The 27,408-nt window shown below is 37.2% G+C and overlaps 1 protein-coding gene across 15 annotated transcripts in view; it reads right to left on the reverse strand.

Moving 5' to 3' along the window:
• Positions 1-570: 570 nt before the first annotated feature.
• grb14 (growth factor receptor-bound protein 14) overlaps positions 571-27,408 on the reverse strand; it is a 48,222-nt gene continuing 21,384 nt past the window's right edge. For 5 of the 15 annotated variants that reach the window (XM_083538031.1, XM_083538032.1, XM_083538027.1 and 2 more), the window contains 12 exons: positions 16,129-16,285; positions 12,339-12,460; positions 11,769-11,843; positions 10,735-10,872; positions 8,758-8,868; positions 8,303-8,398; positions 7,973-8,035; positions 3,794-3,910; positions 3,035-3,101; positions 2,860-2,947; positions 2,648-2,741; positions 571-2,151 (listed from right to left, as the gene is read on the reverse strand). In XM_083538031.1, coding sequence (XP_083394157.1) covers positions 2,005-2,151; positions 2,648-2,741; positions 2,860-2,947; positions 3,035-3,101; positions 3,794-3,910; positions 7,973-8,035; positions 8,303-8,398; positions 8,758-8,868; positions 10,735-10,872; positions 11,769-11,843; positions 12,339-12,460; positions 16,129-16,285 — 1,275 coding nt within the window. In that variant the 3' untranslated portion in view covers positions 571-2,004. Of the gene's footprint in view, positions 2,152-2,647; positions 2,742-2,859; positions 2,948-3,034; positions 3,102-3,793; positions 3,911-7,972; positions 8,036-8,302; positions 8,399-8,757; positions 8,869-10,734; positions 10,873-11,768; positions 11,844-12,338; positions 12,461-16,128; positions 16,286-16,841; positions 17,241-23,836; positions 23,921-27,408 lie in introns of those variants that run through there. The other 10 variants (XM_083538028.1, XM_083538022.1, XM_083538023.1 and 7 more) reach the window with 6 other exon arrangements.

Consider the following 27,408-nt stretch of genomic DNA (forward strand, 5'->3'; position numbering starts at 1 on the left):
AGATGTCCTCATAAAGTTTATAAAACTACACTAAAACTAGGGGAACTGTCAAGTTTTACACCCCAATGAAGCATGAATATTTGATATGTTGAAGTGTTAATAATGACAGTGTAAAGGCAGGTGAACAAAGCCAGTTTTATAGGAGACATATGTCACTTTACATACACTACACTGTCAGGGTCGGTATCAATAGAGCAGATCATTTCTCAGCAGAAGCATTAGAATAAATCTACTCTTTGCCAAAATTATTTAAAAGTCACAGTTATTCCTTAGCTTTGGAAATGAAAAGTTACCAGTGTTTCGACTACAGTGCAAATACTATGGCAAATCATGGCCTTTCTAAATGCATTCTTTTTAGCTTGTGAATATGAAACAAATGATCATTCTGGGGTTGGTTCATTTTGCATACTATTGTTTACAAAAGATCTCAAGTAGTGCACACAGACAGGACAGTTTGCTTTTCTAAAAAAAAAAAAGATGTAAAGCATGGTTTTCATTCATAAGAAAGATCTAACAAAGCCTAATATTATAAAGGAAAAAACATTTTCAACACAAATGCCCAGATTTTCATTTCTTTTCTTACTGTAATAAAACTTTTTATCAAGTGTTCTTTATTTAGATTTTTTGTTTACAGTACAACATGTTAGTCATGTGTGATTTGCAATCACTAATAGCTTTTATTTTCTTAAGGGAAGGTTTTGAGGGTGAAATCTCACAACCTGAAGAAACAGCACATCGCCAGACAATGATTGTAGTGGTCATCTTCACCGTTCTGTAAAACAGAAACTTACCACTTCAGGTGTTAAACACTGTGAACCTGAATCTTAACAAGTATCCATAAAATATGCATTTTAATATAAAATTGTTTTTTGTTGTTTTTTTCCTCAATTTATTAATAACAAGCAACGCCAACACATTCTGTCCGAGTTTAAATGTTCAGCATGTAAACCACATATAGTATCCAGCAGCACTCTAGAGTGCTGTGTGTCTATAACTTCATATGTATGTTTGATGGTAGATTTGTACCAAAGTGTGTCTGTGTATGTTTATTCTATGTGTATGTACATTCTGGTAAAGTATAGACCAAAAGGAAGTGTGTATGTCTGCTCGGAGTGTTTGAAGCAGCATTGACAGCTGCCTTTTCATGCGAACACCAACCCATTGCAATTGGACAGAATGTGGCCTACAGCATGCACAGAGCAAAGTCTCATTTTTCAAACAAACTACACATATCACATTTCTTTATATAAAATACCTGAATTATTTTGTCACATGAGTTAAAGAAGAAGACATTTTAACATTTTACCCAAAAGCTCAAAGGAGGGTGTCCAAATCCCCCGAAGGCCCTCTGTCTGCTAGCAAAGCCAACAGATTCAGCTTATTTTGCACATGTGATTATGGCTGTACCATGTCTGTCGATTCTGTTCACATGATATGGACACACAGGTTATCAGCCTTCAGAGCCGAACTCTGACTGACAGTTTGCTACTTTAGCTTCTCTCAGCACCCCAGAATTCAGCTTTAAATACAAATCATTCAAGCTGCAATGTCTACACTTTTGTACAGTACATTGACCAAAGCCTTCGTCGTGAAAAGCTTTTAGTTTTGCCTTATTATAAAAATGCATTCTCATACACGCATCAGCACTTAACAAGTCCTTTCTTAAATCCACTAAAGGTCTTTTTAACTTGCAGCACCCCACAGCTTATGATCATAATTTCACATAGGAGAGAAGATTAAAACTAGACAGGAAGAGTCCGTTTGAGTTTCCTGTCCAAGGCACGAGCTGCGCTGGCAATTTTTCCAGAGCCACCCTGTGAATGTGTGTGGTCATTTGATGAAGCACAAAAAGGGGTCTGAAAATGGTGAAAATGAGGGTTTGTAGTGGGACAGAGGATGGGATTTGTGAGTCTGAGCTTAGAGCATGGTGATTTTGGGTTTTGAGGGAAACATATAAAAGGTCAAAAGGTGATCAGACAGGGGTTTTGGGGGGGGTGGGGGTGTTCACAAGGTTGTTCGGGCACAGTGGTGTTTGAGTTTGCAGGGCAACACTCCACGGTTTAGCTGGTAAAACTCCACCAGCTGTAGCAGATCGCTGAAGCGTGTGTTTCCATCATCTAGGCTGTAGAAGAGCTCACCATCATCCTCAACCTTACACACACATCCACAAATACACATATGTCATTGATCTGGTAGTATGAAAACAAACAGACAGTAATAAGTAAGTTGCAGCACAAATTAGATAGATTTTTGGTGTCTACATTACACATTACCAAATCAGATTATTTTACATTGTAGCTGCATTTATCCATTCATTCATTCATTCATTCATTCATTCATTCATTCATTCATTCATTCATTCATATACCTACATTCGTTGTTATAATGTGTAATAGTAAGTGGTGTGTGGCACACTGCAGGATGGTGTTTACAGTTCTGAAAGACTTTTTTTTTACCAACAGTAATAAGAGTTGACATTTGTAATGTTTGCTTATACCGTTAACCTAAAATATAATTCTCCCAGATGACTGCATTTTATAGCCTGCCTTAATGCTGAATTTCATCTCAATTTTTCAAATTTTTAGTCAAGAATAAATCTGATCTGAGCTGCTTGTCTAAACATATCCAAAGATCCAACTGAACTCACTGGGACTATCTGAAAGTGTCTGATTCTCTGTGCATGACACAGGGACAGGACGAAGGTCTTCGGGTTGCTTTGGCTGTCCCTTAAGAGGAAAACTCTGAACACAAAACAAAAGAGAAAATTATGGGGGACAATATAAAAGAGAATATACATATATGGGAGAAAGACAGAAATTATCAATTCGTTTTGTAAAAAGCACATGAAACAAGAAGTACCCATCGATGAGGCCATGCTGAGTAATCAGTTTATGAGCCTCGTCTCGAGACAGTTTGCTGTGGAACCACGGCTGAGCCATGTGGATTGCTACAAATCAAGAGAACGTTTTCAGTAAAGACTATAAAATAAAAAAATAAAAAAAATAAAAAAGAACAGTGAGAGGGTGAGACTGACCTATGCTGGATAAAGAGCTTTGGGAGGGGGAGCAGCTTCCATGGCTGAGTCGATGACAGCTTTTCCTCTAAAAAAAGTTATATAACACAGAAATGTATTTTATCATCCATGCACACAAACAAGCCCTTTTACTACATTATGCAACTATCATTACATATAGTTGTTATGTATAGTGCTGTTAATCCCCATGAACCAATGAGACTAGTAATTACCCTAGTTTCTTATTAACCCTTTGACTCAAATATGCGTGTTAGCTGCAGAGTCTCTGTCATGACAGAACCTGCCAGACCTGCTCATGTCAGTTCACAGTGCAAAACCTGATGAAATATGCCTTCATATTCACACCTCTAAACAAAACACCCTGATGAGATGAGGAGCAAACTGTCAGAGCCAAATATCCATAGAGATCTCGAACAGAAAAGCTGAATGAAAACCAATCAATATCCAAGCTCCATTAGCACCGTCTATCACTATAAATTCGAACGCCAATTCAAAAATGTGACATCTCCAGTTTAATGTAAAAACAAACAGCATCTCCTATTCAAAAAAGAAAAAAAAAAGAAAACTGAGAACCTGCTAAGGACCATGGAACTTTCAATCTGCCAGCAGGGTGGCTGGAAAATATAGGTCAAGTATTCTGAATCAAGTTCATGAAAAAAAAACATGATTTTGAGTAGAAAGGGTTCAGTTAAAATGGTTGACCAGCTGTAGATCACCTAATGCAATGCTGCTATGTTAAGAGGCAGATCTGTGCCTCACCCTCCATGATAGACCTTCCTCCACAGCCACTGACAGAGCCTCTGACGGGTTATCAATCACACGGCTCCTCTGCCCTGAGAAATCCATGGCCACGAGAGAGTTCTCTGAAATGCTTCTCTGAAAAAAGAACAAAATCACACACGAAGGACTTAGAATGACTATTCTTTCAGTTCATTACACAATCACTTTAAAACTCTTTAATCTTTGTGGAGTCATGCTGCCACCCAGTGTTCAAATAATGCAATTATTGTTCCTTCCACCACAGCTTTGAGACTGAGCAGTTTGTGTGGATTAGTGGGTTTATATAGACTGATGCTTGTGCACATAACAAGTAATAGCTAAATTAATAAAGCTGTCACACTCTTTAGCATTCAGTCCCCCCCATAATCACCAATAAATCTAAAATTAGACTTTTCAGTTTACTGAGTATGCAGTGAGAAAATTGCATGGATTTTTTGCACCATTAGGATTATGAGTCACAGAGTCCTAGAGGAATTATACCAAAAAAAAAATGAGCTAAAGTTCACTTGCAGGACTCCTGTGTCTGTTGAAGGTTAACAAACTATAATCAGATTTATTATTTTTTTGTATTTTATTTTAACAAACTGCTATCGTTGTTTTATTTTTGTATTTACCAAGTTTAGTTTTTTGTTACAGCATTTTTCAAGAACGCTGACCCAAACATGCACAAGGAATCTACACACACTAGTTACTCGAGCTTGGAGAAATAAGATATTCTCACTTCTTTTTATCATAGCTTACCAGAGTCACTATGCTTACAAATGAAGTTAAGTGAAGTAAACATTTTAGTAATAATAAAAAAAGTATTCTGTATGTACTATTTTAACAATTTGTGTTTTAAATGATGTGTCCCAATGAGTGACATTGACCTCATAGTTAAATTTCCTTGGATTAATCCTCACATCACAGATTCGACCTGAAACATGTGGATTTCCCCTTTGTTCTCTCTAAAGACACACAGTTAGCTCATTTGTTTACGCTAATATCGCCTAGGTGTGAATGTATGTCAACTGTTTCCTGAAATGAACCGGTGTCTCATCGGAGGTCAATTCTCCCATGTTACCAGGATTAGCTGTGAATTCCACCACGACCTTGACCAGGATAAAGTAGTTATAGAAGATAAATGAAGGAATGAACAAGTTAAATCCGTGAGGCTTTTAAAGCAATTTGTTATTATTATCGGTGCTCTTCTTTCATGATTATTAGGTCTATGTATAGAAATAAAAAGCTTAATAATTATTTTTTTTAAAAATCATGGACTTCACCCAGTTGGAATCTGTGTATAGTTTAACCATTCATTGCAGTTAACATGGTTATCCAAATAAGATGATTCTTCCCACATCCCTAATTTCTATGTATATACACATCCCTTCCTGCGTAAGACCCTGTTGCCCAGCTGGAGATGCTGCAGGAAAAAGGTGTCAGTCTGTTTTCCGAACAGCTCACAGAATACCAGTCTGCCCTGTCTAGAATTGCTATAATCACTATGAGCCATGGGCTTCACATTTAACAGTAAGAGGATTCTAATGGTTTAGAGAACACTTCTATGAACAGGGGGTATTGAGAAGCCTCATGACTATCATAAGACATGCTGCACTTCACTCATTAAAAAACTGATGTTTTTTCCATATTTATTTACCATACTATTGCTACAAATTTGATTCGAAGCTCAGCCTCTGTACTTGTGGCCACAAATGCTTTCATACTTCCCCAACTCTGCATTATACTGTACGTTTGTGTATACATGTGTGTGTGTGTGTGTGTGTGTGTGTGTGTGTGTGTGTGTGTGTGTGTGTGTGTGTGTCCATCCGTCTAAGTTAGGACCCACTTTCTGCGTTCCACTGACAACAAGGCAGAGGTGATGAGTTGTAAAGTCAGTGAGCAGCTGATGCTAAGATATATTTAGAGTCAGTCTGGCTCCTCAATCATGTCCAGCATGCTAAAAATAGATCAGGGAGCTTTACTCACACACAATACTCTTATTTAGAGGCAGCATTAGTAAATTGTTCCCAGAAATGAGCATTAAAGTGCAACCATCTATTTATTGCATCAGTAGGGAACTCTAGTGGCCAGAAGGTCTATAAAATCATAGCAATGCAGCGGTGCATCATGCTGGATTTAACAGAATTATTCTGACCTGAGAAACATTATTTATTTTTATTTCTAGGTGCTGCAGAACTGAAAAGTGTAAAAGTTCAGTAACAGCAGCTCTGACAAATCACAGTTTTATAAAATTCTGTTTGTTCCAATATGATGTGGTTGTACCTTTAAGTTAACTAACACAAAAACATCTACACGAACATTCTGCACTTAATAACCAAGGAAGCTGCTGTATTCTCTTATTTACTTTGAGAGGAAGAAGATTAGACAAGTTTGTGAAGAAATGAATGTTGGCAGCGTCTGTAGAATCAGCAATGACAGGAACAAACTCCCACCGAACATGATGTTTCACAATATTCAATGTAACTATAAAAGTATATAAATGCACAATGTGCTGTTTTAAAAATGTTACTATTGGTAATGCCTTTTGGAGAAAAAACAATACACTTTAGACAATGCTGTTTAATCTTTACTGTGACCGGCTATTTGCTTAATTATAACTGACATTCTATTCCTTAGTTTTTGCATATTACAGTACAAACACTATAATACTGAGACATATAATTAGGTATAAGTATACTACTAATAATAAATTAAACAAAATCTGCATTTAATGGTGTAGTAGACAAAAATCTTTCTGGAAATGTGTATGGGATTCATGGGTATATTTGAGTGAATACATTTGTTGAATGAATACACATTATCAATGTCTGTTTAAACGCTGTGTCTTTCACCTTTGTGTTTGTATTGTATGTACAAAGCTGTAAGTCACTATTGACAGCAAAGGTGTAGCTGAAGGGGAAAGTTTTCATGACAGCAAATGGTTCACGGGTGGCTAATGCAGAAAAATTTATCTGTATTTCTCCTTTTAGGTTACAGAGAAAAAAATAGCCATCTCGCTACAGCATTGTGATTGCCAATGAAGATATTTCCAGAGGTTTCCTAACTATATTAATAATATTAATATAGTACAACTGTGTGAACTTAAATGACTTCTCAATACCACCATAGCTGTCTGACTTCTAAAGTACAATCTTGTTACATTTTGACTACTCAAGACAAAGGGGCTGGACTGTGTTGTTTGCACACATACACACACTTTCAAATAAACACACTCTAAATTTAACTGTCTGCTCACATTTGCTGCTAAACATTTAGTGTTTACATGTATAGAATGTATTATTATGTAGACAAATCATTTGCATCTCTACTGTACTGGTCGGTGCTGCAATGTCACTATTTATTTTAATGTAGTGTCCTATTTAGATTTATGTTCTGTGTTATTTACTGTAAATGTATGCTTTTTTATGTAGCGCCTTGATCCTGGGGGGAACATTGCTTTGTTTTACTTTGTACTGTACCGAAGAAAGTTGGAATGACAATAAAAGTGGACTTGACTTGTCAATTCTCCCTTTTGTATGAATTGTGCTGTTTATTTATATTTTTCAAGTTCAAGTTGATTTCTGACTGTGCCACTGAGAGATGGTAAAACCGAATCATTCATGCAAAATGAATCAAATATCTAAAAAACTAAATCAAAGTTTTGGAAGCTTCAGATGGAAGTTTCAAACTGCATTAGGAAGGTTCAATTATGTCATTTCCAAATGCATAATTAATTAGTATAAGCAAAGCTGACAGAAATGCTTGCTGGTTTTAAACATGCTTTTTTTTTTCAAATATATACATGACACATATCTGGAGTAAATATATTTAAAGCAGCAAGGGCATACGTTATTCTATTTGGGGTGTTTGCTGGAATCTGTTCAGTATGTGATGACAGAGAGCATGCGCTTTGAACTGTTTCAAAACCTCAGCTTTAAGAATAAGAGTTTAACTTGAATCAAGACATTTGACACTGCACTGTTTACAACCTTCATTGCTATACAGCACCAGTGTCTTGTTTTTTTTATCTCTATTTTATTTCTTTTTGAGTCCGGATTATTATGTTATTTTGGACTACAATGTTTGCATTGTAACTATAATTATTGGCTTTTTCTCTAATTAACATGCAGTTAAAATAACTACTTTCAGGACATAGCCACAGATAGTAGAACTCACCATTGGAGAGCTTTTCTGCTTCTGATGAGGCTGGATGAAGTTTTGGTAAAGCTGCATCCCGAACTGCACACATTACAATTCATATAGCCACGTTAGGATGATGTTATGGAGGTAAAGATCCACCGAGCAGGTACTTACTGCAGAACATTATGTGGGCACATTGTACTCTGAGAAGATCCTTATTTCAAATGGCCAAGTGCATTATTTCAGATATACTTCATTAAGACTATGCCTGTCATATAGAAAAAAAAGACTGCCAGAGACTGTGAGGGATAAAACAGGAGAAGAAGGAAGAAATGCATGCCAGGGAGCGGCAAAGCGAGTTTTCACCTTGAAGAGGCGCATAGCCGTGATCCAGCAAGTTCTGGTCTGCTCAACATCCGCACACAGCAGTTTGAGGTCCCGAGCTGAGCTTGACTTGCATGGCTGTGCACCAAATCGTAGATAGATATATTTTCAGGTCACATTCTCAATCCTTTTATGATATCAATCTCATTTTATAATATCTCTGTAACTAAGATCATTTCTAGCTTCTCATAATACTAAACTGATGAAAGGAGATAAGACACCAGACAGTGTGTTTGATTATGGCTTTATATAACACCCATTAAACAATGAGGCCCAGACAAATGGGGCACTTAATTAGGGCTATTATATCATAAAACTAACTATGCACAGATGGTATGTGTAATATAATTCAGCATCAACATTGCTCAATCGAATATGTGAAACTTGTGTGTTTGCGGATTTAGCTGGGTGTGTTGTAAAGAAACGTTTGCAAATACCTTTATACAGAATCCGTAGTCTGTGGGAGCTCCGTGTGTTTTTCTGGATGATAACAAAGTGTAGACATCGCTGTCACAAAACTCTGCAACAAACTGCAGATGTCTGGGTTCCTTACATACGAAGAAGAAACACAGTAAAAAAAACTCTTTCAACACATCAGTTGAGTTTTAATGATATATTTTTTTTAAGTGTGTGATGGTGATTATGTGGAGATGATGAATGGGTGGGGGTGTCCTAAATTCCTTTGGCCCTATACCCGAGTTCCAACACTAAGCCTGCCATAGCAGGGAGATGACTGTAAACATGTAAGTTATGTCCAGCATCTAGCACACTGTCAGGACATATGCAACATGAATGAAGGTTGTACAAAAATTTTGCAAGCCAAGCCAGTGTGTGTGTGAACTGGAGAGTGCTTAAAGGCAGAAAATTTCCTGGCAAAGGGTAGAAGAATGAAGCAAGAAGACAGGAATTTTCTGAAAGACCATATAAGAAGAAGTTAAAATCACAGCGGAACGTAAATGCGAACAGATATGTTAAAAATGGTTCAAACAAAAATACCCAAGCTGTAGATTTAAAGCACATGCCTACATTTGAAGCACAGGAAGCACAGCCGAGGCTGTTGTGGTTTAACATTGTTATTCTAAGACATTACAGTGAAGAAGCTGAGAGAGCAGCAACAGGGTTTAGCGCGTAGGAGGACATTAAGACTGTGGCTTACGTGCAGCAGCGGGACTAAAATTACTGGACCAGTTAAAATGATGTGGATTTAGTTTGAGGGTTCATCTAAGCTCCACTTAAAAGATATGAATTAAGCATTCAGTGTTTGGAAACCCTCTCAAAGACTTTGCAATGTTATGATTAAAATCAAGGGCAAAACTCGCACAACGTAAGTCACTTCTCTAGCGATCTTTTCTGCAGCGAACAGGGCTACCCTCTCAATTACGAGCAGGGTGTAATATGTACAAGAGAACATAGAAGCATACATGTTGCAATGCCAACAGCTTTATCTTAACAACAGTGAAAGGGAGCCAAGTGAAAAGAAGAGAATGAAAGAAAGGGAGGAAAGAAAGAATGCCTTTCCCAAGCAAAGCAACACAAAGCAAGCCTTTGTCTCATATTGTCTATGTGCTACACTATTCTAATTTCCAACAGCCAATAACAGGCACAGGCATACAAAAGAAAGAGAGAGAGAGAGAGAGTGAGAGATTGACAAACCTGTGGACAGGAAAAGAAAAAGAAGGAATGCGACACAGGCAAAAATCATTCAGATTTAATATGTCAACCAGGACTATGTTTAAAAAAAAAAAAGAAAACGCAATGATGTGGAGTAGATGCAGACTGGCTTTGTGCACCCAGGCAGTATTAGTTAGTAGAGAGTGGGCTCCTCTTACGAGCCTAACAACAACGCTTTGTTGTATAAAAAAAAATAAATAAATGAAAAAAGGGAAAGAGGGCAGCACTGGTTGGCATGGCACCTAGCAGGTACAAGCTTCACCTGTGTTGAGTGGGAAGGGTTCAGACACTGGCACAGCCCCAGGATCTGCCGCACACAATCCTGCTGGACCAGTTCTGGCCGGCCGTGAGCCACAATGCAGTGCTGTTCGATCTAACCGTCACATCTAACAGCAGGACTGGGGGAGATTAGTGCTTGAATGAGGCTGCTTTGAAATGATCTGTCGCAGGCTTATCAAACCTCAAGCTCTGTCCGTCACTTCTATTTGTCTCAGACTGGATAAGTTCGGAGAGATCTGAATAAGTAATGCTTGATTCTAGAGCCTAAGTGGTAAGATCAAGTGGTGCAGTGCAAGATTAGAACTAGGAGCTGCAGGCATTATGAACAATTTTTTTTTCTTTTTTTTAAGAGGTTACATTCAACCCACTCATTTCGATCTGTATTGCGGGGTCATGTGAAAGAGAGAGTGATTACTGCATTAAATTACAGGTCATGCAATGGATTACTGTGTTTTGTGGATTACCTTTGATGTGCCCTTATTGGAAAAGTATAGTCCAGACCTTCTCAACACAAAATAGAACTTCTTCCAGGACTTTCTGCCTTGCTCCTTTGAATACAGGAAGCCATGGATCTCAGGACATGTGCTGGAGTTGAGAAAGGTCTAAGAGACAAACAGTCAGACGGTGTGACAATCCTTCACAAAATAAAAATACACGTGCATGGATCTCGTCTTCAAAATTCATTTTAACCCCTTACACTTTCAATCTGTACTCTGTATTACCATTTTCCTACAAGTTTTGTCATATTTTTTGCAGAATTTATTGATGACTTTAAAAAAATTTCTTGAAAATGAACATTTATTTTTCCTGCTTATCTAGGGCTCTTAAATGATAACATATTTGAGATTTTATGCTAAGAATTAGCAGGTAATAACACATTTATAATGTTCAGCATCCATGCTATAGCATGAGGACATTCTACAGATTTGCATATGTTTTGTTGTTGATTTAATTTTTTTTTTCATTCAATCTAAAATTTGAATGTATAATTTGGATAACAGTGTTCTTATTCAATCCCTTTTTGAACATGGATAATGTAACTCCCTATTAAACTGTACTGTATTTTAAATATTTAATGGGATGAATATGTTTTGATCTCAGGCTTAAGTGAATGTTTGTAAATGAATGTGAATGTTACATGGATTTGCATGTTAATGCAAAAATAATAAAAGTGTTGAAATAGTGACATGCCATCTGGAAAAGATTCTGTTTTCTAATGCTTTTTTCTGTACATAGGTTTTCTTCAATGTTCACAGTTTTATCTGAAATATGTACATAGATTGTTGTGAAGGACATCTACATTTTGGATTTTATCTTTACTTTACAAGCAAACATACATTATTATTAATGAATTATCAATGGGACACACACAGCACCCCATTCATTCAATCATCCTTATAATATTTGCGAATAATAGGATAAACAAGTGAATAATTCATTGGAACTTAAAGTGTTAAAATAAAGATTCAGGGACAGAGAACCTACTGAAAGGTGATACCTGAATAAGCTGTGAGTGGTTCATGAGGCCATTGGCTTCACTCGATATAGACACCATGCTTTCTGGAAAGAAATCCTGTGAACATGCGAAAAACATTTATCACTACCGATGAGCACAGTAACCAAGATTACTAAAGACTCTGAAGTAGTAACAGACTCTAAGGATTTATTTGGTCTGTGCCCTTATATTTGAGTCACCTCTGTAACTCATCATTTCTCCTAAACCTGCTGCAAAGGAATAATCCTCTGTAAATCGACTGATCAAAGCAGACACAAGTCATACAGAGCTCTAAAACACCATGCTCTTCTTTTAACTCCAACAAAGCCCTTAAAAACAGACCTCGGTAAATGAGTTGCATCTCTGTTCGTCCAGAGAAGCACAGGCCTCAACGGCCTGTGAATTGTGGCATTGAAGTGTATATAAATTGCTTATTTTGTACACAGATTATAAATTAGTTCAATCAGAAAGATACCTTGGGTTCCATTTCTGATACTCAGCTAATCTGTTATACATTACCTAGGCAGCACATACTGAATTTGTCCAAAAACCACACATAAACACACCACACACCAGAGGTTTCTTGAAGAATTCATATTTGGCATAATTCTTCCTGAAATACAGGCGGCTGTCTGAGTCCATGCCCCAGTTAGACTGCACTTCCAGGACTGATTCATGGTCTTCTATGATTCTTTCTGAAAGCAATTCAAGAAAAAGAGAAGTCACAGTGAAGAAAGAAAATTAAGAATACGAATACAAATGTGCACCTTCGCTTATCACTGCACACTCAGTAAAGTATAATTTGAATTATTACGAGAGTACTGTACATACATTGTTTGGATTTTGATTTACTTCAACCATCAGCTAATAAAATAATTTATTAACAAAGTTTTATATGCTTCATCAATGAGTAATCTGTGATTAAAACAAGTGTAAGGTAGAGGGAGTAAGGGGAAGCCAAATGAGTCAACTGCATTGCTTCACTTGATCATTAAACATTATTCAGCTCTGTGAAACCCAAACGAATGTTTAATGAATGAATGGAAAGTGACTATTTACAGCAAGCCATCTGGAAGTGTGAGAATGATGATATTCAAGACTGATTAATTCCCATAGCATAACTGCAATCAGGGCTGGAGAGCCTCATCAAAATGCACTGGCATCCAGGGTGTTTCTCTGGGTATCTGTGATCTCCTGCTGTGAGGCACAGGGTATTTCTGCACTTTGCTGATCTGTGGACAGTTAAAAGCTTCTGCCAGTAGCTAGCTGTGAAATCTCAGCTCAGCATTTCATGCATTCTGGATAGGTTATGTGTAAATGTTCTTGTAGCACTTGCAGAAAGTATTAAAAGAATGAGAATAAGATTAATCTACGACTAGGGACCCATCAATCCTCCTGCCCAGGTTTTTCCATCACAAGATATTTTTTTTAAATCAGATTTTACACCGATGGAAAGTTAAAAAATAATCTGCAATACATCTGCAAGATTTGATATTTGCTGTAACTAAAATAGTCTCAAAAACACAGACTTTAAACATAAAAAAGCAGTACATTTCATATCCAATATGGATCATAAAAAAAAGTATTAGTATGCCTTTACATCATTTATCGTGTAACGTATGACAATATACACTTCACGAATACAAAATGTTTTCATAGAAGCTTACAGTTATTAAAAAGATATCACAATTCTTTAGCACAGAACCTAACAGTAGTGAGCATGGTTCACTATAAAGTTTTATTGTTATTATTATATTGTATTTGCCAATGTTTTTTAAATCTTAAGCCACAACTTTCCCCTGTCATAACTGTTTATTAAATTCATAGTATGACATAGATTTTTAGTGCCCTAATTTTCATGGTTAGGCCTGCATTGTAACATGTCTAGGGGACAAATTAATGAATGAGCCAACATAAATGATTGGAATAGTATCTGAATATTCTGGATAATATATCAATATACCACCAGGAAAGAAATGTTAGTCAGAAGAACTTTGTATGGAGTTCAGCAAAGAAGCAATTGAGGATAATTTTGTCGCACTGGTTAAAATATTACAGGCAAGCAATATTACTAATGGCTGACCTAATAGACCATCAGGACATTTACTCAGCAAGTAATTGTTCCACATTTGCAACATGTACTGTAGTGTGGAATCCGGCTGTTCAGGTAAATCACTCTCTAATAATTATACACCATTAAAAGAAATATACATCAGAAACTAAATAATCAATATAATGTACCTTTAAAATCAGACTCATTTAGGCATAAGCCTGGAAGCTACAACTAAACTCATTATGGCACTAATTGAACATAAAGTAATTAAACTAATTGAAGTATATTTCATTGTGGCAGCAGGTCTTAAAAAACGATTATGCAGCATTTATTGGTTTCAAGACACATGCTGTTTCAATGATAGGATTCAGTCAGGACTGTGTAATAGATGTTCTAGTTAAGGCTCAGTGACTTCTATAAAAATAATCCCAGGAGAGGAGAAAATGGATAGAAAAAATATGTAATCATTATGAAGCAGTAGAAATGATAAATGCATAAATGGAGAGACATGGAGGAAAGAAATGCATGCACTGAATAATAGAATGGAAGGAACAGGTGGTTGAATTATGCAATGGTGTGAAGAATTGTGTTGAGGACTATTCCTGTGTGGAAGGTAGCCTACACCAGAAGAAGTAACTGCCAGTGATGTTAACCACTTCCTGCCCATTCGAGCTGAACATCACATATATTTAAAGACCATCCTAAAAACTGATTATTTGGTTCTCACCACTAATATTCCTGGAATCCTACATGTAACACTCATACCATATTCCTTCTGAACTTCTTGTACCCCACTACCCATTCATTCTTAGTATTTTCAGACTTCACTATTCCTCCAGCTTAACTTTCTAATGCCATTCATTTCTCAGGTATTCTAAGTGTCTTGTGCATGACTTTAGGATTCCCACATGTTCACCTTTCCCCTCCAACTCTACTTTTCCACTATTCCTCTATAACCTCCTCTATAACCAACTATTTCAGAATTTCACAACGGTTTACATGTACAACTGATTCTATTTTTTTATTCATTTAACTCACAAAACATGCCTTGTGGTGAACTGCCATGTTAATCAGAGTGTATTCCTGCCTCGTGTCCAGTCAGTCAGTGTCCTTGGAAATTCTTGGAAAGTAAAAACTTTAAAAATATAACAAGTTTGTTAGAAAACTTTTTCTAATAATAAATTCACCCCAATTTTTTCCTGTGATGGATTTTGACACCCCATTATTTTCTTGTCACATTCCTTTTCTCCATATCTCCCTGTCTTCCTACATATTCAGTAAGGAGGGTTCATCCTTCCTGCTGCTCAGTAGAACAGCCAACGTTCTTTTGCCTTTCTACATTTTGCTACTGAAACCACAATCGATTAATAGAAGGTAAGGTCTGCACTCTCAGACACTACATTAAACCTTTGGTGTCTGCTTCAGAAAGCATTAACCCCATAAAGCCTGTTTATCCTTCACACAAAAGATGATTTTATAAGAGGTCTTATGCTTGGGCAAGTTTCCTCACAGACACATCTTCGATCATGCAGTATGAGATGGATGGTGGCTTCCAACTGTCTGTTAAATAAAGATTATCGTTAGAGATGTTAGAGATGAATATCAAGAAAGTTGAGTTCTGATATAAAGTATGCTGCAGCATACCCTGCATAAACTGACATGCTTTGCCGAATCTCAAGATGCATCTCTAAATATAATGCCATTTGCAAGATTTGCATGTTATGAATATCAATGCTTATAACTGCACCAGAAGTGAACTCTGGCAACATAAGTGGTTTTCAAATATAAAACATATACAATTATATATAATATACAAAATATACAATATACACATATTCAACGTGATATTAGGTCACTCGTGCTGTAGTAGAGATTTAATAACGTTTATACCATATGAAAAAAAAAAAAGATCTTCTTGATTAGGTAAAAAAAAGAAAGAATGTTTGTCTTGCTTCACATGGCACTATAATACTGAAACAGGTTAAGTCTGTTGATGTAATAAATGGTGATTCAAAGCACAATTCCACTGATAGTGTTTAATCAGATAAGATAACCTTAAATAAGATCTGTTTCACAAAGACTTGGATTCCATAGTATGCAACCAAAATTGCAGGATTTAGAGCCAGACCACAAAAAGAACATATTTTTGTAGCACATTTTGTTACATTACAGCTATAGCCAGAAGGAGATGGTGCACGGATGCCAGAAAAAAAGACTCATAAAACAAAGAATGAAACAGTGATACCATTATGCTCCATTAAGGCGAAATTACTTTTTGGGCATTACGGGGGCACAGATGGATGCACTTACCAATACCCTGATGAGCAAGGTGTTCAATCAACGTCCAGCTGTGGTCATCGATGCAGTGGTTCTTCAGAATGAACAGCTGGCAGATATCCCGGGCTGTGATGTCACTGGGGACCTCCACGGCTCGACTGCTGTTGTCCTCACTGTATACTTTGATCACCTTCGACACAGGAACCCATTCATTAACCAGTGAAAAAGTTTTCAGACCGAGTCATTATTGCAGTGACTAGAAAACCCGTAGACAATTACGGCTACTCATCCAAATAAGGTGACCACAAAAAAATGACATAAATATATGAACCCAATACTCAAGTAAATGCCTTTTGTAGAAGGGCAGAAGAATGGTGTCATTAATGGAGCTCATTTGATACCGCAAGCTACCTCATACCTCACGCCCTCCACACTCAACACCCCATTCATTTCGAATGACAGTGAAGCAGTGAGAACCAGGCCAGCAAACTGGGAGCAGATCATGAATGTTCCCTTTCACTTGCTACACATTTCCGAATCTTGCATGCCCCGAAAGGAACAGCAGAAGGAGCAGTGCGCATTTCCGCAAAATCAGTACAGAGTAAGTTTAGAACAGCTATCAAAGATAGCCTGATTTATCCCTTACAGAAAGACAGGAGCGTTCAATCCTCTTCTGTGAGGCACAAACCACAAACACACATATATGCATGCACAAATCAGAACATCTGTATTTTAGCATAACTTACCCCCGTATTAGACGGCAAGCAGCACTGTGATTTGGGGCTAGCTCTGCAGTTTAGGTAAGGCTGAGTACACAGCATTGTAGGAGCAGGATTTTAGGTGAAACATAGAAAAATGCATGTACTGAGGGAGCTGCAGCTCTCTCCCTCAATTTCTTTTTTCTCTTGCTGTCTCTCTTGTTCTCCTCCTCCTCTGTTTCTTACTCTCCACTCTGTCTTTCCTAGATGTTCTCCTTTCTCTCTCTCTCTCTCTCTCTCTCTCTCTTTCTCTCTCTCTCTCTCTCTCTCTCTGTCTCTCTCTCTCCCTCCCTCTCTCTGCAGCTGAAGTGAAATGAGGTAATTAAGAGAGCATGCTCAGAGCTCCAGTACTTCCTGCCTCTCCTGCTATATGTCACCCAAACTCTACCCAATCAACTGCCACCTCTCACTAACTGCAGCCTCGAGGGGTAAGCCCTGCCCACTCCATACCAGGACAAGCTCCTCCCCCCCACACCCCCCACAACACCACCACCACCACCACCTCAGAGAGGGGAGTAGAATACGATAGTGCAGAGAGACGGGAGCTGGGAAAAGGGAAATGGAGTGGAGAAGTGGTAGAAAAAGTCACAAGGCTTGCTTCACCCAGCATTTCCCATGGCTGAAATCAACCACATCTATTGCCCTGTCTATAAAACTCAGCAGGGAACTGAGCCCGTAATGAATTTTAGTTTAAATCAACTCTGTGCACATTTTAAAAAAGGTAGGTAGGGAATGAAAAGGGGGGGGGGGGGTTAAAGGAAGGAGAGGGGTCAAGATACATGAGACAAAAAGTGAGGAGAGAACGGATGGGGGGAGGGAAGGAGTGAGAGAGAGAGAGAGAGAGAGAGAGAGAGAGAGAGAGAGAGAGAGAGAGAGAGAGAGAGAGAGAGAGAGAGACTCATTCTAGTGTAGAATTGTTCAGGCAAGGCTCAGTTTTAAGTTTGTTTTTTATTATTTATGCTCATACTAATATCTGTCTACAGGGTGATCAAATAAAAAAGATCAGGTCAGACACACACACAATTCATGCTTATGGAAAGCACATGCATACGGTACTGTTTTTGCTCTGATATTCTTAATCTTTACAAAACAATCCCTTCATTTTACTTAACGCATTCATAGACCTAGCTTGGGACCAAAACATTACTAATACTTTCCAGTTGTGGTTTCCGAAAATATCAGAATCAAACAACTGAACGTGTGTATATAAAGAGTGCTTGATGAGATAATGCCATCTGGAGAACTTTTAAAGGGAACATGCATAATCCTACACATTCAATAATCTCATGCTACATCTACAGTGCAACAAATGAGAAAAATAGCACGAACACAGCAAGAGACATAAATCAGTTTAGGCACAAATATTTTAAGATCTTACTTCTGACAATAAACAGATTGCGTAGTCACAGAACATTAGCTCTCTTCTCTGCAGTGATTATGTCATTATTTTATTCCCTCTAGTCTAACAGACGTTGTCAATATCTTTAGTGGAGCAGTGATCTTCATATTCACCCAATCATTGGGAATTCATGACTATAACTCTGTGGCTGAGTTGAAGAGAACCTCGTTCACCATGGTGGAGGAACAGCTTTTTATTCTGTCCATCAGTCGGAACTAATTGAGAGCATCTCTAATAGCCCTTATAGAGCTCAGGAATGTAATGCCATGATGCAGTTTCTTATGGATGAGTCATAATTTTTGCAGGGTTACTTAGTCATCTAATCAGATAGCCAGACCAACTAGAGCTAAACTAAACTATTAAATGCCACAGAAGCACCCACAACAGTCGTCATAATAATAATAATAATAGTAATATTAATCTATAGTGGACAATCATTATAATGATTTACTTCAAGAATCCAAAACAAGGGAAGAACTGTTTCTGAGGTAATATATGCCTATATATTCCTTTTAACTGTCAAGAACAGCTTAAGGAATATATCAATAAAATAAATGCTGTGGAGAACAAATATGACACTGTAATTTTAATGTTATATTATAGAGGCAGTATACTGTATGTAGATCTACTCTGTGAGAGTTCATATGGCAAAATTTTAATCCAAAAACAAACCACAATAAAAACTGAAATCTTTTTCAGCCCTTGCATTTTCTAATAATAAATGTGTTTGTCACATGCAAAGAAAAAATTAACCTCACCAATGATCCCATAATACAGCACAACATGCCATCTATTCCCAAGACCTATACAGAATAACACAATTACCACTCCTCTAAACAAGTTGAACTAACTTGGCAACCCTGTGATGTGTGCTATCATAAAATGTAACAGTACATGCTTTTTATATGGCACTGACTTATGAGACAGCAGAGTGAGTAATGCAGCTAATTTCTCTTTTGTTCACACCATTTCGATTGTAAAAACTGTTTTTACAAGCCGATGAACCTTTTGAAAGCGTTCACATTTTCACACCATATCTTACATCTTTATAACAAAGGTCTAAAGCAGCAAGCTGTTACTTACTTTCCTTCGTTAGAATACAGCTAACGCAAAGTGCTAGAAAGTATTAGCACACATCAGTCTGTTTAGAAGCCCCAACAGATAGGGTGTCTAGGGATTTGAATGACTCTGATTCCTTCAGTGTCTGTCAAAGCTTGAAATGCAGTGCCATTGCTTCCTGTGCTGCCTATTGAGCTGGAACACTTTTCAGTCTCCACTACTGCCTTTTTGATGTAGTCCATACACCAAATTTATACTATATTATATGATCATTCTGCTCTACTCTTTAGTGTCACAGGAGGCATCAGAACATTTCAAATGGGTTTTAGGTTAGTGTGCGACATTATGATTTTATATGTTGATCTGCATTTTTGCAGAAGACTAGCAAGCTCAATATTTACAAAAAAATGAATGCAATAATATAAGCATAAGTATACATTTTGATAAAAATGTGCACTTTGTTTGTGAGTTCTGATCAAAGCTAGTTTTGAAGTCTGCTCTGCAATTAAAAAAACTGTATGTGGGGAACACCAGTGGCTGTTTCGGCCTCAATGAGAACACACATCTGTGGCTACAGCTCACTCTTTTTTGATTAGATACAGTATTTAAATATACATGCAGCAGTGTACAGAGGCTCAGCTTTCTCACTGTGTCCTTATTTGGCATCCCTTAGTGAGCTGTCCTCTCAATTTTGAGGACAAATGAGGGAGGAGATAGAAAAAAAAACCCTAAAAAAAAGAGTCCATAGATATCATCAAATGCTTGCTTGATGAAGAACACATTTGTTTGGTGCAAAGCTGAAATGTTTTAGTTGGTAACTTAATAACTTCAAATGACGTCTTTAGTTAGTGATTAATTATTCTTTTTTTCTGTGTGTGTGTGTGTGTGTGTGTGTGTCTGAGACAGCAAGAAAGAGAAAGAGAGAGAAAGAGAGAGAGAGAGAGAGAGAGAGAGAGAGAGAGAGAGAGAGAGAGAGAGAGAGAGAGAGAGAGAGAGAGAGAAAGAGAGAGAAAAAAGCAGAGTGCAGATAAAACATCTGTAAGGGCAGTGCGAGCTGTGCTGAGTGCTATTACTGGGCACAAAGACCTGCATTCAGTAGTATCTACTGTTCTTGCTTTCTCTCTGTCTCTGTCTCTCTCTTTAGCTCTCAAACATACACACGTTCACACATTTGTTTTACAGAATTTAATCTATCTATCTATCTATCTATCTATCTATCTATCTATCTATCTATCTATCTATCTATCTATCTATCTATCTATCTATCTATCTATCTATCTATCTATCTATCTATCTATACATTAATGCACATCCATTTTAACAGCACTAATTTTATTAATGCAGCAAGCATTTCTGTTTGACCATGTTTTATTAAAAATATAAACAAATTAAAACCCACAACGCATTCACAATGCCCTTTCTTTACTCAGATATAAAAAATAATAAACCCCAGCGAAAAAAATTACCAAACATTTAAATCACTAAACATTTTTTTAACTGATTTGCCAAGTCTCAAATCAAGCACCAAAAGCCACCATGATGCACACATCCGGCAATAAAACCCTCCTGGTGGAAACATGGCATCGTAACATCGTAATTACTTTTAAACCTTTACAAGAATATTTCTAATATTGAAAAGTATTAATTTGAGGTACATTTAGAACAGATACAAATGTGCAATTAAGTTACGATCAATCACAAGTTAACTCATGAGAACGGTGCGATTAATCGTGAATATTTTAATCGATTGACTGATTGACAGCCCAAATATATATAAAACTTTGAAGCTTTTATGATGTGGTATGCCATGTTATAAATGTTTCCTATCCGTCCCAACTTTCAAATGTATTTCAAAGTTTTCTCTAAAATCAATACATTTGCTGTTTATAGCCAAATTGCCTGTTTACAAATGTATTAAAATAAAAGCATGGGTACAATCTTTTTTTTCCTGAGGGTATACAGTCTTACTTTGTCTAAAAGGCAAGTTGAAATGAAGAGTGGATGAAGGTCAGGTTTGGGCTTTGTACCTGAATCACACATAACTCATACAATCATAGACTTCAAACAACCATGGAGAGACACATGCAGAAGTCAGACTATTCTTTTGAGCATATTCTAAATCCTTAGAGGACAGAGGAAGTCCACAAGTCAAGCGTTAAAAAATTGTGTTTATAATGGGTATCTGACTTTCCATGTGCACAGATAAGTGCTGAAGCAGAACATGCTTGGGGAGAGTAGAACACTGCGAGACTGTCTCCCTCCGGCTATCGCTCAGTTAAACAAGGAAATAAGATTAGCTGTAACCTGATTACACCCATGACAGCTTTATGCGCCGACTGTCAGCATCTCCATCGTAATATGCAATTAAGGCGCTGCATTGATGAAAATTTAGCTTTTTCCTTCCAGTTCCTAATTAGTTCCCATAGAGGTATTGCTGTTTTACAAACCTTTATAAATGTATTATGAAAAGCGAATCTTGCCTAAGGGATGTATAGTGGCTTAACAAAACACAAACACTGCACAAGCTTTCCATTCTCCAGAGAATAGTGGAATAAAAGAACCTTTTCAAACCACATCTGATGGAGCTTATCTCAGAAAAATATATACAGCTCATTTTTTCCTACTGACACTACTAAATTATTTAATATCATCTGCTATATTTTTATTAGTAACCATTTAGCTGTGATGGGTCTGTGAATAGACACATTCTACTCAAATTTTGTTTTTAATACTAGTAACACATTGGTGATTGAGATAAAGGTGTTCGAGGACGAAGAAGTCAAGAAGCCAAGACGCTTTTTATTGTCATTTCAACCATATATAGCTGATGCAGTACACAGTGAAATGAGACAATGTTTCTCTAGAACCCTGGTTCTACATAAAACAACAATGAGCTACATAACAGAACACAGAGCTGAGGACTAAAGTAAATTGTCCTAGACACATAAAGTGCATCGCGTGCAACCCAGTGCAAACAGTGCATGACAAAAGACACAAGACCATACAAGACAGTGTGGGACATACACAAAACACGTAATAGCGCCGCAATGCGTATACAGTACAATGTGTAAAAAAGAGAACTGTAAACAAGAGTGTATTTATAAACCCAATCGTGTGAAAAAAAACAGCAGTATATGATTATAATATAATACAGCTGGTGCTGAAGACACGGATGTGTATAAATTGAAATTAGTATTGAGTGTATGTTTGAGTTCAGGTTGTAACAGCTCAGTAACAGTTTTGTAAAGTTCAGTTCAGCATTTGTAAACTGAATATTATTAGTCACTTATAAAGTGTTAGAATTGCCATTCAACCCTGCGCACTGCACTGCATGTACTGAACTGGTGAACTTGAATGAAGTCCACAGGACATTTTTTCCAGTTGAGCCCTGCAGAGATGCTTTAGTCTTCAAATCCAAGGACAGGACAGTATAGACCTGTCCACTAGAGTCTGGCCTTCTGTTATCATGACCTCTCGCCCCACAGCTGCATCTTTATCTGAGAATCGGACAACTGGCCTTGGCCAGACCAGTACTTCTCCAGTGTTACCTCAGTCTTTAGCCATCTATCCATCTCTTACTCTCAACATGAATGGCAGGGACCCAAACAGCTCTGACTTCTCTAAACAGCTGCAAGATCTCTCATACATGCAACTGTTAAAATTGTCTATAATGATTTGGTCAATTCTAAGTGAATTGTCCATTGCATAAGACAAATATTTGGGATTTTATTTGAATGTTCCCCACATGATGTTAACCCTTTCTAGTTTATTATTCTGTTATATATCTCATATATCAAACTGAAAAACACACACAGGCTTAGGGGCTGTTTCTATTTACATGCACTTGACACTCAAGCTCCAATAAAACTCTCACAAAACCCACTATTTTAGGCTTGTGTTTCTTGTAGCCTGTCTTGCTACAGGACAAGAGTGTGAGTTTAACCTGTTCCACTGCACTTGCTCTCATTGGATTATTCTCTAATCTGCACTGATGATTCCTCATAAAGATGGACCATGAAATTAGCAGAAACACAGCGTTTTGACTAAGCTCTTGCTTGTGGATCCATAACATGCAAACTTGCAATCCGTTGCAAAACTGTGATAATTGAGCTTATAGAATCTCAAAATACTAAAAAAGTGCACCTCATACACACTATAACACATCATTATATATTTTTTTATTATATGAGAAATACAGATTATTTTGAAGGAGACTGAGAAACTGATTGAAAGGTTTCTGTTCCCAAACCTCCTTCATAATTAGGCTCTCCAGCATGGGGAACACTGGGGAGGGAATAAATGTCTATGGTTTCCACCACAAGACCAGTCTTCAATACACACCACAGCACAGGAAAACCAAAGTCTAAACCATGCCTAACATTAGAGAAAAGCTGATAAAAACAAGCACATGTAAGCAAAAAACAAATGTTAGATAGCGTTTTGGTTTTGCTATACTTTTGTCCAAAGAAGAAAAAGCAGATGTTAGTTGATCATTTGAGCTTAAGAGAGATGTTTGTGTTCCTACCCGCTTTTGCAGGCAAAACGGAGTGATGGCAGGCAGCGTGACTCGTCTGGCTTGGAAATTCATACTGCTCTCTTCTGCGGGCTGCTGGGCAGAAAATGTCCATCCAATTTCTTTATCTTTTTTTTTTTTTTTTTTAAATGTAAATACAGTTGCTCAGCTAAACACTGTATTTCTGAAGATCTCGACAGCTCAAATGCCTGTACTGATGTCTGGAGTTATACCAGGGACAGTGTCTGTATGAGACTGAAAGTCAGACTCCTCCTGTGGCCTTGGAAACATGCCGTGGTTTTTTTTCCTGTAAGAAAAGCTTTCCCTTCTAATAAAAACTCTTGATAAAGGAGTTAAGTTTGAACTGCAAAGGTCAGGGAAAAGACCTACAGTAACTTTATCCGCTGACAACATGCGAATTTTCCTTTAAAAAAGGCACCCATGTTTGGTGTGACTCGCATACTTCACTTTCCTCTCTATAGAACTAAATAGGTCTAAACAAGAAATATACTTTTTCTTTTGTCCCAGAGTAAGTACTTGTGGTCATAATACAATAGCTAAAAGTATATTTAGACAACTTCTCCTAGGACAAAAATATTTAAACAGCATTGAAATTCCTATTAGAATGTTACATTTGTATATTAATCAGACACATTTAAATCAAGCATGTATGTCTGAAATTATATTAGCAAAAAAATTATACATATACAAGAAAAAACTTTGATAAAAAAAAATGATGAATCATGGCAAAGGCAACATCTGTCCCCAGAGCGCAGACGACATCAGCTGAGCCTCACAAGGGACAATGGATACTTGAGATGATAAAAGAGAAGGGGAGTGAGAGCAGAGAGCGAGCAGTAAGGGATGAGTGGGTGTGAGAAAAAAAAAATAGACAGAGGAAGAGTGCACAAGAAAGAGAGACGTGACAATCTGCAGATTTCAAATGGCATTACACAATTTCTAGCTATACAAAAAACTGTCCCCAAGAGATGGTCAGATTTATGAGGGAGATAAACAGAATCAATTTAAAGACCTAAAAATAAAGTATGCACTAATGTACTATTTACATGACTGTTTTTTTTTTAATGCAATGTGCTGTTAATAACATGCAGAGGGATGGAGCATGCTGAAGGTATTTTTGATGGAAAAAATAATTTCTGCTTATTCATCACTTATTACATATCAGTACTAAACTGAAACTTCTGTATGGGCGATGCAATATCTGGTTCTTTCCAGTCACTATGATTATAGCATATAACTTTTAGAATTTAGCCAATAACCATGGATATAGCATCAGAAACACACACACACATGTACGCTTCAGCTCACACTGGTTTTAGTCTAAGTGTGCCTTTGTCTAAACCGTTGATACGGGAAAGGATTACAAAAAGATTTAAATTAAGAATTTAGTTCATATCCTAAAAGGATCCTTGTGAGTAAGAGTCAGGGAGCACGTGTTGGCAGTCCACAGGAATCTGCAAAAAAAAAATTTAAATGTCTATCACGTGTAATAGGAATGATCAATCTTTCACAATTTCTTTGTCTGTCTGTTCATCTGTCTCTCTATATGTACAATATGTCTCTGAATCTACCATTGAGTACTGCGCTGTACTGCACATTAAATTTGCTCTTCACCAATAATTTCACAGTTCACATGAATTATCAGGGATGTTAACACAGACAGGCAGACGCTATTGCTTATCACAGCTACCAAGAAATACAGTGAAATAAATAGAACCATTTGATAAGAAAGTCTCTGCCATTCCCAAAACATAGGCAGCCTCAGAGATACTGGCCTTGACCAGACAGAAAGGCAAAAAAAAAAAACCCAGCATATATATCCTGAGCTGTGCAACTCTTTCATACAGCTTTAAGGCAAACTTTAGTTTGAAGATGTTAAAATAAATATTTCTGCAAAAAATAAATTCCATTAGCAGAGGCCAGTTTAAAATCTTTGCAAACCATGTATTCAGCAGTCAGTTGTTTTCATCAGAACCATTTAATTTTCTGACTTTACTGACAGGGAACGAGCCCAAGTGGGAAACTAAAATGTAGAGACTAAATGTATTTGGCGTTTTATTCAAATAGAATGGGCTCTGTTTCCACCCTTCTCGATTGAGGATATATATATATATATATATATATATATATATATATATATATATATATATATATATATATATATATATATATATATATATAGGTAGCTCTGCATATCTAAAATCTACTATTTTGGAGACTATTCTTGTGGGTGAAGTTACTATGGCAGTTACTTGTCATCTATAAAAACAGAAGTGCTGCAACTCATTCCTGGCAAGTCTGCCCCAGTGTGCCTTGGGGCCCTTGCAACTGATCTAGAATCCAGAACAAAAGTTCTCCCGCATTACCATATTGCTGCATTCCTTACACTGGCTTCCTGTAGCGACCCACATCAGATTCCAAACATTGATGTTCACCTAAAGCCACAAACAGAGCAGCCCCTTCCTAGATGAAGGCACTTATCACACCCTGCTCTGTACTACAATCCCTTTGTGCATCGAGCAATGCCTCAACCATCCATCAAGGTACAAGGAAGACATGCATCAAGATTCTTCTCTGTCCTGGCACCCAGATGGTAAGATGAACTTCCTCAGGCTGTCCAAACATTGGTTACTGAACAAACATAAGATTATGATTTTGAAAGAGACTACAAAGCACTTTTGTGTCTTACAAGATAAGCGCATCTGCAAAATGCCATTAATGTAAATGTGGTTAGACATTTAAGCAATATAGCAACAAAGCTGCAAAGATGGATGAGATGCACCTTAAGATATTGAAGGATGGTCATGGCTAGAGGCTTTGCAGATGCAGTGACTCTGGATTTGCAAACTTGGAGAGTGCTACTGAAACTACTATCATACACACTATCAGAAACACTGGCCTACATTTACAACCTAAATTCTAATATTTGTTCCATAAAATTGTATTAATTTATTCCCAACAGTTTATTCTCTTTATTTCGTAGTGTTTCTCTTGGCTGCACTGCTTCCAGTATGTGTATGTTAGATTTTTTTGTCCAATCACATTTCAGCCTCTATGTGCTGCCATGTCAATCTAATCTGCCCAGGGCTTTCAATGTCAGTACCGCTGGCCTTTTTACCATAGTCCCCTTAAGGAATAGCTCTGATCAGATTTTAATTCACCTCACAAGGCTAGCTAGCTGGCCCAGAATATCGTCAGCATTTGTCCGTCCTCTGATTGGTTGGTTGGAGGGAAACTGTTACAGACAAGTTCGACTGGCAAAACACGTCTGTAGTATTCTTCACACATTAAACATCTGAGTTAGACTTTTTTTTATGCCTATGGAGGAAGAGAAATTGAATTGATTTCTGACATACTTTTATAATACATTTTCAAGAAAAGCTATACATCGTGAGGAGAGGCTAGCTAGCTTGTCTCAGCCTGGGAAATGATTTGTTTATCTATTCCAGAGCAGTGCCTACAAACTGTACCACTGGCTTACAGCCTCTGAGGAATGGTGCAAATTATGAGACTGCATCTCTGGTGAGTAGGTTGTATTTTATTCACATTTTTAATGTTTTTAC

This window comes from Silurus aristotelis, assembly GCF_946808225.1.
Source record: "Silurus aristotelis genome assembly, chromosome: 3".
NCBI lineage: Eukaryota > Metazoa > Chordata > Actinopteri > Siluriformes > Siluridae > Silurus > Silurus aristotelis.